Genomic DNA, 16,354 nt, shown 5'->3' with positions numbered 1-16,354 from the left:
CTCAAGAGCCACCAACAGGTCGTGTTTTCAGGATTTCCTTAGTATTGCCCAGGTGAAAATTGCAGAACCAGCACAGGCAATAATTCCATCACCTGTGAAATATTAAGGAAATCCTGAAAACATGACTTGGCTCTTGAGGACCGGAGTTGGGGAACACTGGTCTATATCATTGCAATGCAGACTACAGGTAGCGGCATTGATGCCGATTACAGAGCGGTTGTATCCAAACCTAGGTCCTTGAGGCTCCTCTGCAACATAGAAGTCACATGTAAATGGCGATTTAATTGGCATGGGCAATTCAGGTACACTGTAGTCCCACCCGGGCCTACCCCCAATTCCAGCAGAATCATACATAGTGTAAACCAGTGTTTCCCAAACTCCAGTCCTTACGGACCCCACGGGTCATGTTCCCAGGATTTCCTTAGTATTGCACAGGTGGTGGAAGTTTCATCAAGCCCTCAGGAATTCTCTCACCTGTGCAACACTATGGAAATCATGAAAACATGACCTGTGGGGTCTGTGAGGACTGGAGTTTGGGAAACACTGATGTAAACCATGTTCCTATTCATCCTGGGACATGGAACATTTGTTGGAACGGTTTCTGAAGAATCGGACAGTCCTGGCAAATTCGGGGCAGTTGGCATGTATGGAGGTGGACCTGGTATAGGTTTTGCATAGTGGCTCAGGACTTTGATTACACCTCTGGTCACAATATCCAGGGGTGCAGCATCTGCAGGTATACCTAGATCCTGATGCCTAGAAAGGCTCAAAGACCCCTCTGCAACATCAAGTGTTAACAGTGCCATTTGTGGTGTTTGCTTCACGTTTTGCATTGGGTTCAGGGGCTTCCAGTTTCACCATTTCCTTCTCTGCAGTTTCTCTCCTCTACTTCACCTGTTGTCCATAATTTGAGGTAGAGCAGTAGGTAGATATTGGTAAGCATTTTTTAATAGTGCAATATATGACTCCATGTAATTTGGAAATGTGCGCTGAGCTAGCAGGCAGCATGGCTTCCTATACAATGAGACACAACACCTTCCATTCCTTGGTGCTGCAATGCCATTCCCCTGTTCTGCCTATGCCAATACCCCAGAAGTGGCCATATGTTGTACATCAATAGACGTACAAGTGTCTTGTAGACATGAAGCTCAGAGCTGCGCTGTTATCACAGCCCCTCCTTCCTTATTGTTCTTGGGCATCCATATGTCTCTGTAATAATGGGCTCAGAGTCTCCTGGATGATTCATCATCGTGGTGGCATCACAAGCTGTCCTATAGCGCTGGGATTATCCAGTGAAAGTACAAATGTCCCCATTACTAATCAGGGGACTGGAATTCATCGCTCAATGCCTGGAAGCTGCTGCAAAAGTAAAAAATATTTTTGAGGGATAAACTGATGCACTGATGCCAATGTTAATCACTCAGTAACAGTGTTTCTTCATGGGTACGGTCATACAATGCCCATGTTTTTGTATAAAAATATTAATGAACCCTCAGCAGACACATATCTGTCATGTACTAGCCATACGCTGACCACAAGGCAACCTCCACTTGCTGCAGATGGACTTTGACAGCTTTATGCTACCGAGTTTTCCTGTGGATTTCACCCATTGCAATAGAAAAGATGAAATCTTCTGCTAATCACCATCAAAATCTCCATGTGACACCTACAGATGTGCTCATGCATTTTGGAAAAGATTTGCTGTGCATCCAGAGAGGAAACTTTGTACCTATAAACAAACCCTTTAAGTGTGGTCTCATGAGTGACAACAACCGCAGTCCACAAACTTCTTTCAACCAAACAATGAGCTGAATTCCAGCTCTCAATGTCAGGCAGCTGCTGATAAAGCAGATTATATTTTCTTTGATGCCACTAATAATCACTTAACAAGGCCGGTTTCACACTTTAGATTGCTTTATTAAAACTTTTTTTCTTCTTCAGTGTTCTGAACCCATTTTTGGTCCGTATGTCAGGTTTTAAAATCCTTGTAGCATCTGTTGTTCACATATGAAGGGAAAAAAAAGTCCTTAGTTTTTCCTACTCTCTAAACAGGAAAACAGCACAAGGACCAGTTTGTATCGGAGAGTTTCATCTGCAACACATTAGTAGAAAAGATCTGTTTCTTTTTTTTTTTTTTTGGAGGGGGGGGGGGGTAGATTACAGACAATTCACAAAATAAAAAAAATAAAAAAAAAGTACACCCGTATAGGTAAACTGTAATGGGTCCATGATCTATCCGTAGGTAACACATACCATGAAAGTGATGTGTGAGTTCAGAGTATTGATGTGAGTGGAGCATCACACACCAGGACATGTGAAGTAGATGAATTTTTGCTGATGGGTTTCAGCAGAAAAAGAATCCCAAAATATGAGAAATCTAATAAATTGCATATAAATGAGTCACATGGAGAAGACTCACAGGATTTGTTTCCCGCCACCTATTGTTTCCTCGCTTTAGCTGCTGTGATTTGTCTCCAGCGGGCAGACGAGGGGCCGCTGTACAGCTGGTGTTAACCATTGCATGCCCAATATAGGGACAGATGGGCACTAAACAGTCTGGCCGCATAGGCAGTGAGCACGACTATGCATTGCGTTCTCTCTATGGCGAAGCACTCACTTTTTTTTTCTCCACCTCTTTTTATGACCAGGGTTGGATTTGGCCAAAAAAAAATCAAAAAAACTTTGTGGACTTGGTTATGGGGCCCAGGTTTAGATGAAGAGGGTATGACTGTTGGGCCCCACAATCATTACTCAAGGTAATCCAGTCTGACAATGCTAAAGCTGGGAGCAATGTCTGCTATGACTATGATGGATGTCACACTGAAGTAGATGCAACCACAAAGACAGACATTGCCGTCTCCAATAATTTTTGTTTCCATTCGATGACAATATAGGGAAAATATGCCACAGCCTATAGCATGGAGATTCCTTATAACATTAAGTGTCCATTTTCTTGGGTGGAAAAAAAGACACAATAGAAAGACAAACCATCTAGTTCCACAAGACAGTGCCCAAGTAATAGGAGAACCCCTTTTATTCCCATAGGAGAACCCCCTTTATTCCCATAGAACCCCCTTTATTCCCATAGGAGAACCCCTTTATTCCCATAGGAGAACCCCCTTTATTCCCATAGGAGAACCCCCTTTATTCCCATAGGAGAACCCCCTTTATTCCCATTGGAGAACCCCTTTATTCCCATAGGGGAATCCCTTTATTCCCATAGAACCTCTTTATTCCCATAGGAGAACCCCCTTTATTCCCATTGGAGAACCCCTTTATTCCCATAGAACCTCTTTATTCCCATCGGAGAACCCCTTTATTTCCATAGGAGAACCCCCTTTATTCCCATCAGAGATCCCCTTTAGTCCCATAGGAGAACCCCTTTATTCCCATCAGAGAACCCCTTTATTCCCATCAGAGAACCCCTATATTCCAATAGGAGAACCTACTTTATTTCCACAAGAGAACCCACTTTATTTCCACAGGAGAACCCCTTTATTCCCATCGGAGAACACCTTTATTCCCATCGGAGAACCCCCTTTACAGGGATATTAAGCAAACACAGGTAATTCACAGCGTAAGGCTACTTTCACACTAGCGTTAACTGCAATCCGTCACAATGCGTCGTTTTGCAGAAAAAACGCATCCTGCAAAAGTGCTTGCAGGATGCGTTTCTCTCCATAGACTAACATTAGCTACGCATTGCGACGGATTGCCACACGTCGCACCCGTCGTGAGACGGTTGCGCCGTGTTGTGGCGGACCGTCGGGAGCAAAAAACGTTACATGTAAAGTTTTTTGCTCCCGACGGTCCGCTTTTTCCGACCGTGCAATGCGCAGCCGGAACTCCGCCCCCACCTCCCCGCACCTCACAATGGGGCAGCGGATGCGCTGGAAAAATGCATCCGCCGCCCCCGTTGTGCGGCGGAGATAACGCTAGCGTCGGTGACCTCGGCCCGATGCACTGCGACGGGCCGAGCCCGACGCTAGTGTGAAAGTAGCCTAATTCTTCACCGACCTAACAATTTCCATTCTTTGCCATTTTCAAGACCACTGCTTGCTGCCAATTAATAGGAAACAACCACAGGCTGAAAATCCTCTACAAATCTAAGGCCGGGTACACATGGTCAGTATTTTACCTCAGTATTTGTAAGCTAAACCCAGGAGTGGGTGATAATACAGAAGTGGTGCATATGTTTCTATTATACTTTCCTCTAATTGTTCCACTCCTGGTTTTGGCTTATAAATACTGACCACATACTGAGCGTGTGACCGTGGCCTCACAGTGCAGGTACAATGTGTCACTCTGGGCTCAGGATATGCAGCCTGGACGCAGTAACTTCAGCTGTCAGCCATAGAGCTGTCTGTTCCTCCATCTGTAGGTCATTCCCTCCGGACTATGAAGGCACAGGGGAATGCCAGTTGTGGGTTACGCCATAGGCCAGTGTGACCTGTGTCTGTGGACTTAGCACGGAAGTCAGTGAGACAATCATAAATAATCTTCTCTTTGTTATTATCTTATTGTTACATATTTCTGTTTCGCTTCCTGAGCTGCAGTAACCCCTGTGCACCTCCAGAGGGCGTGTGATCCATGCTGCTGCCCCAGTGCATATCTGACGCCTATCATCGTCACATCCCATCCCCCTCCTCCTTCTGTACCAAACCATTCAAACCTCCCAGTAACAGAGCAGAGGGAGCTGGCATCTCCTGCACCCCTCACCACTCCTGCCAGCCAGGAAACCCCCACAATGAGAACCCTGCCGACACAGTGACTATTGGGGTAGGTAACGGTCTGGGCTTAGGGAGGGAGCTGGGAGCATCCTGTATAGTGAGCAGACTCCATAGTCCGGATGGCTCCTGCTAGATTCTTCCTCTGTGGGGGTCACACTGAGTGTTTCCTGGTATGCCAGCCAATTCCCATGGATTGTGCCTTATGTCTGTCCTTGCTGCAATTGGTAAGTGGGCACAGCATGGCATGAGGGATTGCCGGGCAAAATGGCAAGTAAGTGACTGCTAGTGAATGCATGTCTCTTGGCGCTCAGGGCATCCGTGGCTGCACTCTATAGGGTGCTCGGCGCTCAGGGCATCCGGTGCTGCACTCTATAGGGTGCTCGGCGCTCAGGGCATCCGGTGCTGCACTCTATAGGGTTCTTGGCGCTCAGGGCATCCAGTGCTGCACTCTATAGGGTGCTCGGCATGCAGGGCATCGGTGCTTGGTGCTCAGGGCATCCGTTGCTGCACTCTATAGGGGCTCGGCGCTCAGGGCATCCGTGGCTGCACTCTATAGGGTGCTTGGCACGCAGGGCATCTGTGGCTGCACTCTATAGGGTGCTTGGCACGCAGGGCATCCGGTGCTGCACTCTATAGGGTGCTCGGCGCGCAGGGCATCCGTCCCTGCACTCTATGGGGTGCTTGGCGCTCAGGGCATCCGTGGCTGCACTCTATAGGGTGCTCGGCGCGCAGTGCATCGGTGCTTGGCGCTCAGGGCATCCGGTGCTGCACTCTATAAGGTGCTTGGTGCTCAGGGCATCCGTCGCTGCACTCTATAGGGTGCTCGGCACGCAAGGCATCCGTCGCTGCACTCTATAGGGGCTCGGCGAGCAGGGCATCCGTCGCTGCACTCTATAGGGGGCTCGGCGAGCAGGGCATCCGTCGCTGCACTCTATAGGGGGCTCGGCGTGCAGGGCATCCAGTGCTGCACTCTATAAGGTGCTCGGTGCACAGGGCATCCAGTGCTGCACTCTATAGGGTGCTCGGCGTGCAGGGCATCCGTCCCTGCACTCTATGGGGTGCTTGGCGCTCAGGGAATCCGTGGCTGCACTCTATAGGGTGCTCGGCACGCAGGGCATCCGTCGCTGCACTCTATAGGGTGCTCGGCGAGCAGGGCATCCGTCGCTGCACTCTATAGGGGGCTCGGCGTGCAGGGCATCCAGTGCTGCACTCTATAAGGTGCACAGGGCATCCAGTGCTGCACTCTATAGGGTGCTCGGCGTGCAGGGCATTCGGTGCTGCACTTTATGGGGTGCTCGGCGCGCAGGGCATCCGTTACTGCACTCTATGGGGTGCTTGGCACTGACCTGTTTAATGCTCCATGTGGGTCACTGATGTGCTTCTTGATTGCAATCTTCAGGATGGGTCATGTAGGTGACATGCTCTCCTTTGTGTCTTGGATGGGGGGGGGGGACTCTTACCTTGTAGGTGTTTGCAATCAGCGCTGATGAGATTGGATGCACATCCATCCGGATCTCATTGAGCTTTTAGCAGAAATTCATTTAACTCTGTTTCTGGCAAAGCTGGGTGACAGCAGATAATGGGGCTTTCTGCCGCCCCTGCACCTATTGTAGTTATGCCCCTGCTGCGGTGCCATTGGGTGGTCAGGAAAATCTGGCTGTCAGCCTCTCGGAAGCTTCCATTTGTGGTGACTCCACTTCTCCAGATCCATCAATGTATGCAGAGCGGAGGGGAGTGTGCATTTCTCTACGATCTGATTGATATATATTTCAGAAGTCTGTAAAATGTGCTACGATCTGCAATGTTGTGCCTACTGATTGCCACCCAACTTTTCCAAAGAACAGATATAGTGAAGAAATGGCTGAAGCAAAATTTGTGGCTTGTAAGAAAACACTGAATACCTGTGTGCGGCCTGGTTGAGGGACAGCACTGACTGAATGCTTGGGGTAGTTCTGGGTCTGAACACGCAGCCGGAGCCTGTCATGTGCCTGCTGACAGCTACTGCCTGGGGAGAAACAGCCGTCACCCAGGCAGGAGGTGTTTGTACTTGGGTTGGATGAGTCTGGTTGCCCAGGCTTGTGCATGATGAGATTCTTTGTATTTGTAAATCATAGCTGATGCAGAACTACAACTCCCAGCCTAACCTAAATGTTGTAAGTAGTGGCTATCCCTTTAACAGACCCATCCAGTCCATATGCCACATGGGCGCCCATTTATTTTAGCAGCTGTGTACAAGTGTCTCTGGAGCAGGACTCTCCATGATCAGCTGATCTGTATGAAGCTGACCTGCAATACCATGCACAACCTATGGACAGGTGTGGCGCAGTTTCTACAATGTGCAGACAAACCCTCTAACATCACATTGTGCAGGACGCCGATGCTTCATCGTGGCATAAAGAGTTTGGGTTCTTGCAACCTGCATGTCACAGATGTGATCTTTGGATGCACCATTTCCATGGCTGAATTCGCCATGTAGCCCCAGTCTTATGAGTATATAAAGGATGAAACGCATGCTTGCTTTCGGCTAGAAACAGCGCCACCCTTTGTCTGCAGGCTGGATCTGTTATTGCGGCACATAAGAGTATGTTCACACATTATGTTTTTTTCCAAGTTGTGGTAGTAAAATGCTTACAAAACTTGCCTTTTTTTTTTTGCAACGTTTTTCACTTATTTGAAAAGTATTTTTGGAAAACTCATGCCCACTGGTTTGTTGTGTGTGTCGTTTTTTTTTTTTTTTTTTTATAAAGATTTTGTGTAACTATGCGTTCTCTCCTTATCGGCATTCATGGAGAGCCTGAAAAACATAAAAATTGCCCTCGAAAAACGCTGTCAAATCTGCACCAAAAATTCATAAACTGGAAAACCACAACAAAAATGTCCTAATCAGCGCAGATTACTATTGTGTATTTTGGTGCGGACACCAGCAGACAAAGCGCAGCATTTCTGCACCGGGCAACATGAACTCATTGTGTCGTATTCAAACACAAGACGCAGCCTGAAGATACTGGCCCCAATTCATCATTTGCAGGGATTTTTAAGTATGCTTGTGTGTTTTGTCTTTGTTTTTGTGTTGGTGTAGTTTGTGCCACATTCATCAGAATGGGCTTACAGTGTTTGATGACTTTGTGCAGATTCAAAGTTTTTTTTTTCGATTAAGGCTAAGTTCACACTAGGTGTTTGCTTCGTTTTTTTTTTAATGCTCTTTGTAAATCCTAAATCTCAGCTGCATTTTACTTTTAAAATCCGACATCGGATCGCTAATGCACGGACTGCCCGCGGGTCTACCAACCCGAGCGTGACAACTTCATATATTTCTACGAAGCAGGTGGGGAAAGCACAAAATTTAAACTTGGTGCAAATAATAAAAAAAGCCCCTGATGGTGAATTTGCACACTGTCCAAATGTATGTTATTTAAAGGGCTTTTCCAGTTTCTTAGGTAAACTCCTATTTCTCCCAGCAGCAGTTTGGTTAAAAACCCCCAAATAGCGCTTTACTCAGGGCTGTGGAGTTGGTAAGCCAAACCTCTATTACAGGGTCCAGCGCTGAGTCTGTGATTGTAAGCAATGCTCACGTTCCGGCGATAGAGCTGCAGCCAATAACTGAGCTCAGCAACTCTGCCCGGTTTGATTATTGCGAGCCGCTGAGCTTCGTGATTAGCTGTAGCGCTATTGACATGACTTCAGCTTTACAGACAATAATGGACAATGGGAGCCACAGCAGACACTAATCTCTGGACCAGGGGAGAGTGAATAAAGCTTTTTTTTAAAAAAACAAACTGCAGTCAGGTGACATGGGTCATAAATCATCTTACAAAATCAATTCTTTTAATCAGAATTAGGTTGTTTAAGATGAATGAGACGACTACAGAACTTTTTGCAGCAAAACTTTTTGGGAATACACAACATGTGAACATACCCTTAGCGTGGCTCTGGTCTGTAAGACAGCAGCCGTGCTTGTATAATGCTACACAAGCCCTTTTTATATAGTGCATTCCCCTTTAAGACCCCAGTGTTTGCTGCTGGATTCCCTTTGACACGTTTGTTGCTATCTCATTCTATTTGGGTAACATGTAGCAAACAGTAAGCTGAGCTCCTGACAATTGTAGGCTTTGGTGGCGTGCGTATAATTAAGGGCTGTGAAGCACTGGTCTGCCCGCCTGGGGCTGGGTGTGTAATGTTGAGGTTGTGGCTCTCTCCGGAGCATTGCTCAGTTACTAGGGCAGCTGCCGCGTGCCTTCATAGTCCCTGGTGACCTGTAGTGAGCACGACTCGTGCGACGCTGTCATGGGCACAGTGCTTGGCATTGCTACCTGTACGTCCTGCAGCCATAACGCTGACTTCAGACCTCGTTCTGAATGCAAGTGCCCAGATCTGTTTTCCGGAAAGCTGATTGACAACCTATGGTAAATTTCCTGTAAAGGTTGTCAGACTTCCGAATGGTATATTATGCCGTCAAATTCGGTGATAATTTACATGTTGCATCTTATTTGCTTTACAGGAGTATCGGGACAGCAGAGTGACAGGAGTCATAACGGCGGCCATATTGGTTGCATCCACAAGCCTACTGATGTCCCTCATTCCATAGCGCCCCCTATGCTTTTTGTGTGGTATGTTTGATGCACACCATCTATCTGGCGACAGTCCATTTTGCACTTGGTGGGCCGTCATATTGCACCACGTGACCCCAGGCCTCAGTTATCCAAACTGCCTTCAAGTCCTATTTCATATGGTCCTAGTTTGGCCCTTATTCTAGGATCCATGGCACAGTTCACATGAATAATATTTTTACACGCACAGTCTGTCATGTGGCCAAGGCTTAACGTCAAGCCAAATGTGTCTGAGAAACTCTCGGAGCTCTATGCACAGTGTAAACAATATTCGCTTCCTCCTTCACAGGGAATGTGGATCCGGCCTAGCTGTAAAACTGAACCCTTTGTTGTCCATAGCAACCAATCAGAGCGCTGCTTTCATTTCTTAAACTCTTCTGAAAAAATATAAGCGATGTCCTGATTGGTTGCTATGGGCAATGTTGATAAATGAGGCCTACTTCTCCTGTTAATGCAGTGCTTGATTTATCCCAAGCTTTGATGAACGATGGCTTTTTTTATACACTGTGTAGTATATAAAGCCTCATATGACTCCGGTACCATATGGGTAATGGCCAGTAAAAGACACTTGTGCTTGAGGCTTTCAGGGCTTTTCACATGTGTTGTAATGACGGCCATATTGGTTGCTTTGCACATTGTCCAATAACAGATATAATACATCTTGGGGTTGGATATTATAATATGCCGCTCCCTGATAGTCTGTTTCCCATATGGGGGAATATAATGCACAGACGTGTCACCAGTCCAAATCTAATACTTTCTCCAGGTTAATCCTTGACTATCCTTTTAAGCGTAGTGATTTTGTCATTTACAATCATGTATGTTATAATAACTCCCTCTGGTAAATTCATTCTAGTCTATAATATATAGTTTTTTTTGACCAGTGGTCTTTAACCTGTATAACATCCAGTGCACCCTGACAGCAGCTTGCTGGGATTTGTAGTTCCACATGACCATAATAGATTCAGTCAGACAATTAGACTGCAAGCTCCTCTGCGGTACAGACTGATAATGTAACATTCACTGTAATATACCGGGGCCTTATAACTAACGGGATTGCAGTAAGCCAATTTGGAGAGCATAATGAAGTCTGAGGAGCCGTGTTGCCTAGGGGTCACCGGTGTAATCTGGGTTATGTGAAAAGGGCAGAAGTGAATTAGTCACACTCGGATTGCCAAGATTTTATCCTGAGGCAACATTTTGGAGTTCTTAAATGTGCCGATTTTGGGTCGGTTCTGCATCTTGGGGTATGTGTCGACAAGAAATCATCTTTTATGGAGTTTTTAAGTCTCTTTCCATTTTTGTCTTGTAGTGTTTGTAGCTGTTTTTGCACCAAATTCTTCAAAATCGTGCATGTGGCTCATGAGTTTTGAGCAAAATTAAAAAAGGGTTTGTCTTGAACTGTCAGTGACGTTTTGGCACAAACAAAATTGCACATTTGGTCAAAATGCTACCAAACCCTGCTTACTTAAAAAAAACAACAACACAGTGACCCCTGGGGCAGTGAAGTTGTGCTAAACTTTGTAAAAAGTCTTGCACAAAGAATCGGTCAAACATCTGGAATTGCTAAACTCCATATACACAGCGGAAAACATAAAAAAAACAACAGGTGAGCACATATAAAACAGACTTCAAAAAAGGTGCAAATAGGAAACTAAATTGAGTGCAAAAAAAAAGCACAAAAAACGGTGCAAAGGGAATGAATTACAGTCTTTTTGCTCAGTTTTTGGAGCAGAGACAAAGGAGATTCCATTTTTTTTGGAGGATTTTAGAAAGCTTCTGCTCTCAAAACCCAGCAAAAAGAAAAGCAACAAAATGTGCCCATACCGTTTGTGGGAGCCAAGTACGGGGCGATTCAGAATTGTAAAAATTGCAGTGATTTTGCATACTGCAGCATGCAACTTTCAGCGTTTTTTCACCTATAGAAAGCAATGAGTAAGCGCAAAACCTGATTTCTGTACTTATACATTGCTTTTGGTGCAAAATTATTTTTTTTTTTGGGGGGGGGTGCAGCACTAAACTTTAACAGCTTGCATAAGAGGCAGCAAAGACTCAGCAAAAAATGCAGCGTGTGGACATAACCTAAGGCCGCGTGCCCACGATCCGGAACTAGCAGTGCTTTGGATGCAGCGTATGTTCCCTGTGTCCAAAGTGCTGCCTTCTATTGAATGCAGGTAAATCCGCATGTGATCACTGAACCGTGCGGATTCACCGCATTCAATATATTTGATTGATGCAGTCTTGAAAGACGAGCTGCATATCAGTCTCCTCAGCCGTCTGTGGACACATAGTGGACATGGGATTTCTAGACATCCCATCCACTATGCTGTAATATCTGGACTCTGCGGGTTTGATGCTGCACAAGTACCCAGCGTCCAACCCGCAGCGTTTACTGACCATGTGCACATACCCTAAGGGTTATTCCCCAAATCATAAGTTATACAATATCCAAAGTTTACGTAATGAGTAAGTTATCGCTGGGGGTCTGACCACTAGCACACTTACCAAGCCTGAGAACAGGGCCCTTGAACCAGGGAAATGGGCTCTAGAGAACCTTGTCTTCCACCCTTTCACTGACTTTGGGACTGCTGGGCAAATCTATGCACAGCGCCAAAGCCATTTCCAGCAATGTCCTAAAGTTTGCTCTGGGTCTCAGGAGCTTTGGCAATCTTTGAGTTGGAACAGCTTGGACTATACTGGTACATTGTAACAAAAGCTCTGCACAGTAGACAGATTTGTGCTACTTATCAGTTAACCCTACACAGACTTGTCTAGATTGGATTAATTTGTAGCAAACCCATTTCATCAGTACAAGTATACTGAGAATAACAATATTTCCAGCTACTGACGAAGCAGAGATATTTAAAATGGTTATGATAAAAAATTCTAGGGATACTAAAAAGATCCAAAGGATTGTCTAGACTGGATACATTTAAAGAGGAGCCCCTGTGAAATGTATTTTGTAAGGAGGAGGTTTTCAGCCACTGGAGGTAAACAAGAATGGGGTTTCATGAGCTCTGCTTGCTGTCATTGAATGGGAACAAAGTACATGTGAACGTTGTATAGTTTTTATTCATGTGCATTATCATTTTGACGGACGAAACTGCTGCTGAACGTGACTGATATGGAGGGATATGAAAGTGATTATCCCAGCGGATGCACTACAATGAGGTGCTGACAATGGCGGGGCTGCTGAATACCTCCTGATTATTTCTGATCCTTACATTGTCTGTAAACTTAACAACAGCAGCAACAATCGCTGCTTCTTCTATCACATATTCACAACGAGCCTTGATCATTATCCTCCGGCAGGCAGCACCCAGGTAATTGCCATTTAATATGGTACATCTCATTCATGACGGCGCCTATTGTATGGCTACATGATCATTAAGGCTTCCGCTCCTGACTGGCGTGCTTCGGGGCTGCATGTTTCTACATGTTTTCCTGCTGACCACAGATCAGGTGTGGTATTGCACCTTGGCCAATTCTCTTTAGTGCAGCTGGACTGCAATACCAGACATGACCTTTGGACAGGTGTGGCACTGTTTCTGTGCAAAAAAAAAAAGTGTGTTTTTTTTTTTTTTTTTTTTTTTTGTTATCCTGGACAAACCTTCTCATAAAAATCAGGCGTATGAGCTTAGACTAAGAAGGCTGAGGACGGGATTTGGTCTGAAGAGGTAGATGCTTGGATTTTATTTTTTGTTCCCGTGACGGAGACAGGAATCCCGCTGCTGTGTTCTCTCACTCATGACTATATAGGGATTCTGACACTGATGGATTGGCTGGGTTGTGCTGCTGCCGCCACGCTTGTATGCTCCTAATACACGCCATGCATGCTCCTGCAGCTTGTGGCAGCCATGGTTTACTCTGGAGGGACGTGTCGCATGTCCGGCTCCGAGGGTGACCTGCAGGCGTCTTTGGACACATAGTGGACGTGGGATTTCTTGAATTCCCATTCTCTGTGCTGTAACATCTGGATGCTGCACAAGTACTCAACATCTAGCCTGCAGTAATTACTAATCATCTGCACATTCCCTTAGTTAAGCAAAAAGGTTTGTAAGACCCTGGTTCAGATGTCACAATAGTATTCCGTGGCCACGACACCAGAGCCCTGCGAACCTCCGACAACCGGCTGCCATTCCTGGTGATTTTTATGGTGCGCAAGCCCCATGACATCATTATGTTGTGACGCATGCATGACATTGCTCCGGTCATACCAGCAGGTATGAGAACCCTGTTCGGAGGCCACGGAATACCGACATACATCGCTGCTGGATCGGGGTCCTGTGATAATCGGAGTTACATAGTGAGTTCATGTGTAGTATCAACACCATAGGCTTAGAATGGAGCAGCGGGGGGGGGCACGGGTTACTCCATGCAAATCTCTGTGATCTGGGAGCCATGGTTGTCCCACCAATCTAGCAATTCTAATGACCAAATAGATTAATGCACCCAGTTCTGACCTCTGGTCTGGTGCTCAGTTCCAGCAGGATGTAACTTCTGTGGTCAGTATCCTTTGCCCACTATCTCCTGCTATCTCTCGCTTACTAGTCCTTGTGGCATCATTACGTGCCGGGCTAAGGAAGCAACAGAGGATTAGACCAGAGGTCAGAGCTGGGTCCCACAAATCATCATCTTGACCGTAGGGCTTTAAGGAATCCTTAATACAGGAGTCTCTTAATACAGATGTATTTATCTCTGCCATGAACAAGAATGGTGCTTTCTGGAGAAGAAGCAGCCGCCTCTTTTCGATGCCGCCATGATTACTGGTGTATCTGTGATTGACGGCTCGCTCGCTAACCTGAGCCGATTCACACGACTTGACGTCTCCCAGGAGCGATCTTCTTATTGTTGTATGTGACAATATTTTCCTTTTATTGACACTTTCAATCTAATCCATAATTAGATTTTTTTTTTCCCTTGAAACCCTTAAATCTGACTAATTGCTGTGTCTGGAAGCTTCCGCCTCTGCGCAGGTTGCAATTATTTACTATAAATATTCAGATGACGATTATTTCTTTTTTTTTAATCCGCAATTCATATTCTTGAGGGTTTTAAATATTCACAAGATCGTGGTCTAATTCACTGCTATTAGCATTCATCCACAGCTGTTTTGCTGTTTGGGCCTCGGCTGCCAGGGGGGTAAATCTCTTACAATACTTGGCTTTGTTGGGAAAATGCTCTGGATAATTCAGCTATAAATGTGGACGCTAATTTAATGTTTGGCGGGGCAGGAGGGAGGATCTGCACTACCTTAAGTAACTGTAAGGATGAGGGCATTGTTAGTGTTAACTGTCATTTTATTCATAAAATCTGAAGAAAATCATGGTCTTGCTGACCCCATCCCCCACCAAAAGAGCATAATGTTTTTGGGGCATATACAAGTCTAATACAGTTAGGTCCATATATATTTGGACAGAGACAACATTTTTCTCATTTTGGTTATAGACATTACCACAATGAATTTTAAACAAAACAATTCAGATGCAGTTGAAGTTCAGACTTTCAGCTTTCATTTGAGGGTATCCACATTAAAATTGGGTGAAGGGTTTAGGAGTTTCAGCTCCTTAACATGTGCCACCCTGTTTTTAAAGAGACCAAAAGTAATTAGACAATTGACTCCAAGGCTATTTCATGGACAGGTGTGGGCAATCCCTTCATTATGTCATTCTCAATTAAGCAGATAAAAGGCCTGAAGTTGATTTGAGGTGTGGTGCTGCATTTGGAAGGTTTTGCTGTGAAGTAAACATGCGGTCAAAGGAGCTCTCCATGCAGGTGAAACAAGCCATCCTTAAGCTGCGAAAACAGAAAAAACCCATCCGAGAAATTGCTACAATATTAGGAGTGGCAAACTCTACAGTTTGGTACATCCTGAGAAAGAAAGAAATCACCGGTGAACTCATCAATGCAGAAAGGCCTGGGCACCCACGGAAGACAACAGTGGTGGATGATCGCAGAATAATCTCCATGGTGAAGAGAAACCCCTTCACAACAGCCAACCAAGTGACCAACACTCTCCAGGAGGTCGGCGTATCAATATCCAAATCTACCATAAAGAGAAGACTGCATGAAAGTAAATACAGAGGGTTCACTGCACGGTGCAAGCCACTCATAAGAATCAAGAATAAAAAGGCTAGACTGGACTTTGCTAAAAAACATCTAAAAAAGCCAGCACAGTTCTGGAAGAACATTCTTTGGACAGATGAAACCAAGATCAACCTCTACCACAATGATGGAAAGAGAAAAGTATGACGAAGGCGTGGTATAGCTCATGATCCAAAGCATAACACATCATCTGTAAAACATGGCGGAGGCAGTGTGATGGCTTGGGCATGCATGGCTGCCAGTGGCACTGGGTCACTAGTGTTTATTGATGATGTGACACAGGACAGAAGCAGCCGAATGAATTCTGAGGTATTCAGAGCCATACTGTATGCTCAGATGCAGCCAAACTGATTGGTCGTCGTTTCATATTACAGATGGACAATGACCCAAAACATAAAGCCAAAGCAACCCAGGAGTTTATTAAAGCAAAGAAGTGGAATATTCTTGAATGGCCAAGTCGGTCACCTGATCTCAACCCAATTGAGCATGCATTTCACTTGTTAAAGACTAAACTTCAGACAGAAAGGCCCACAAACAAACAGCAACTGAAAACCACCGCAGTGAAGGCCTGGCAGAGCATCAAAAAGGAGGAAACACAGCGTCTGGTGATGTCCATGAGTTCAAGACTTCAGGCAGTCATTGCCAACAAAGGGTTTTCAACCATGTACTAAAAATGAACATTTTATTTAAAATTATTGAATCTGTCCAATTACTTTTGGTCCCTTTAAAAACAGGGTGGCACATGTTACGGAGCTGAAACTCCTAAACCCTTCATCCAATTTTAATGTGGATACCCTCAAATGGAAGCTGAAAGTCTGAACTTCAACTGCATCTCAATTGTTTTGTTTAAAATTCATTGTGGTAATGTCTATAACCAAAATTAGAAAAATGTTGTCTCTGTCCAAATATATA

General features: G+C 45.3%; 2 protein-coding genes across 7 annotated transcripts in view; one reads left to right on the top strand and one right to left on the bottom strand.

Moving 5' to 3' along the window:
* Positions 1–6,232, bottom strand: part of ABHD12B (abhydrolase domain containing 12B) — a 46,036-nt gene extending 39,804 nt beyond the window's left edge. Inside the window, exon 1 of the mRNA XM_077267375.1 lies at positions 6,077–6,232. The gene's annotated coding sequence lies outside the window, so the exon portion shown is untranslated. The remainder of the gene's footprint in view (positions 1–6,076) is intronic.
* Positions 660–16,354, top strand: part of NIN (ninein) — a 112,334-nt gene continuing 96,639 nt past the window's right edge. For 2 of the 6 annotated variants that reach the window (XR_013216485.1, XR_013216487.1), the window contains exon 1: positions 4,832–4,954. Coding sequence is in view for 2 of the 6 variants with exons in the window: in XM_077267371.1 (XP_077123486.1) it covers positions 4,903–4,954 (52 nt within the window). In the remaining 4 variants the exon portion in view is untranslated. Of the gene's footprint in view, positions 737–4,645; positions 4,780–4,831; positions 4,955–16,354 lie in introns of those variants that run through there. The other 4 variants (XM_077267371.1, XM_077267374.1, XM_077267373.1 and 1 more) reach the window with 3 other exon arrangements.

Source organism: Ranitomeya variabilis, chromosome 1, assembly GCF_051348905.1.
Source record: "Ranitomeya variabilis isolate aRanVar5 chromosome 1, aRanVar5.hap1, whole genome shotgun sequence".
Taxonomy (NCBI): Eukaryota; Metazoa; Chordata; class Amphibia; order Anura; family Dendrobatidae; genus Ranitomeya; species Ranitomeya variabilis.
The sequence above is the reverse complement of the archived record's forward strand: the minus strand, read 5'-3'. Positions and strand labels throughout refer to the sequence as shown.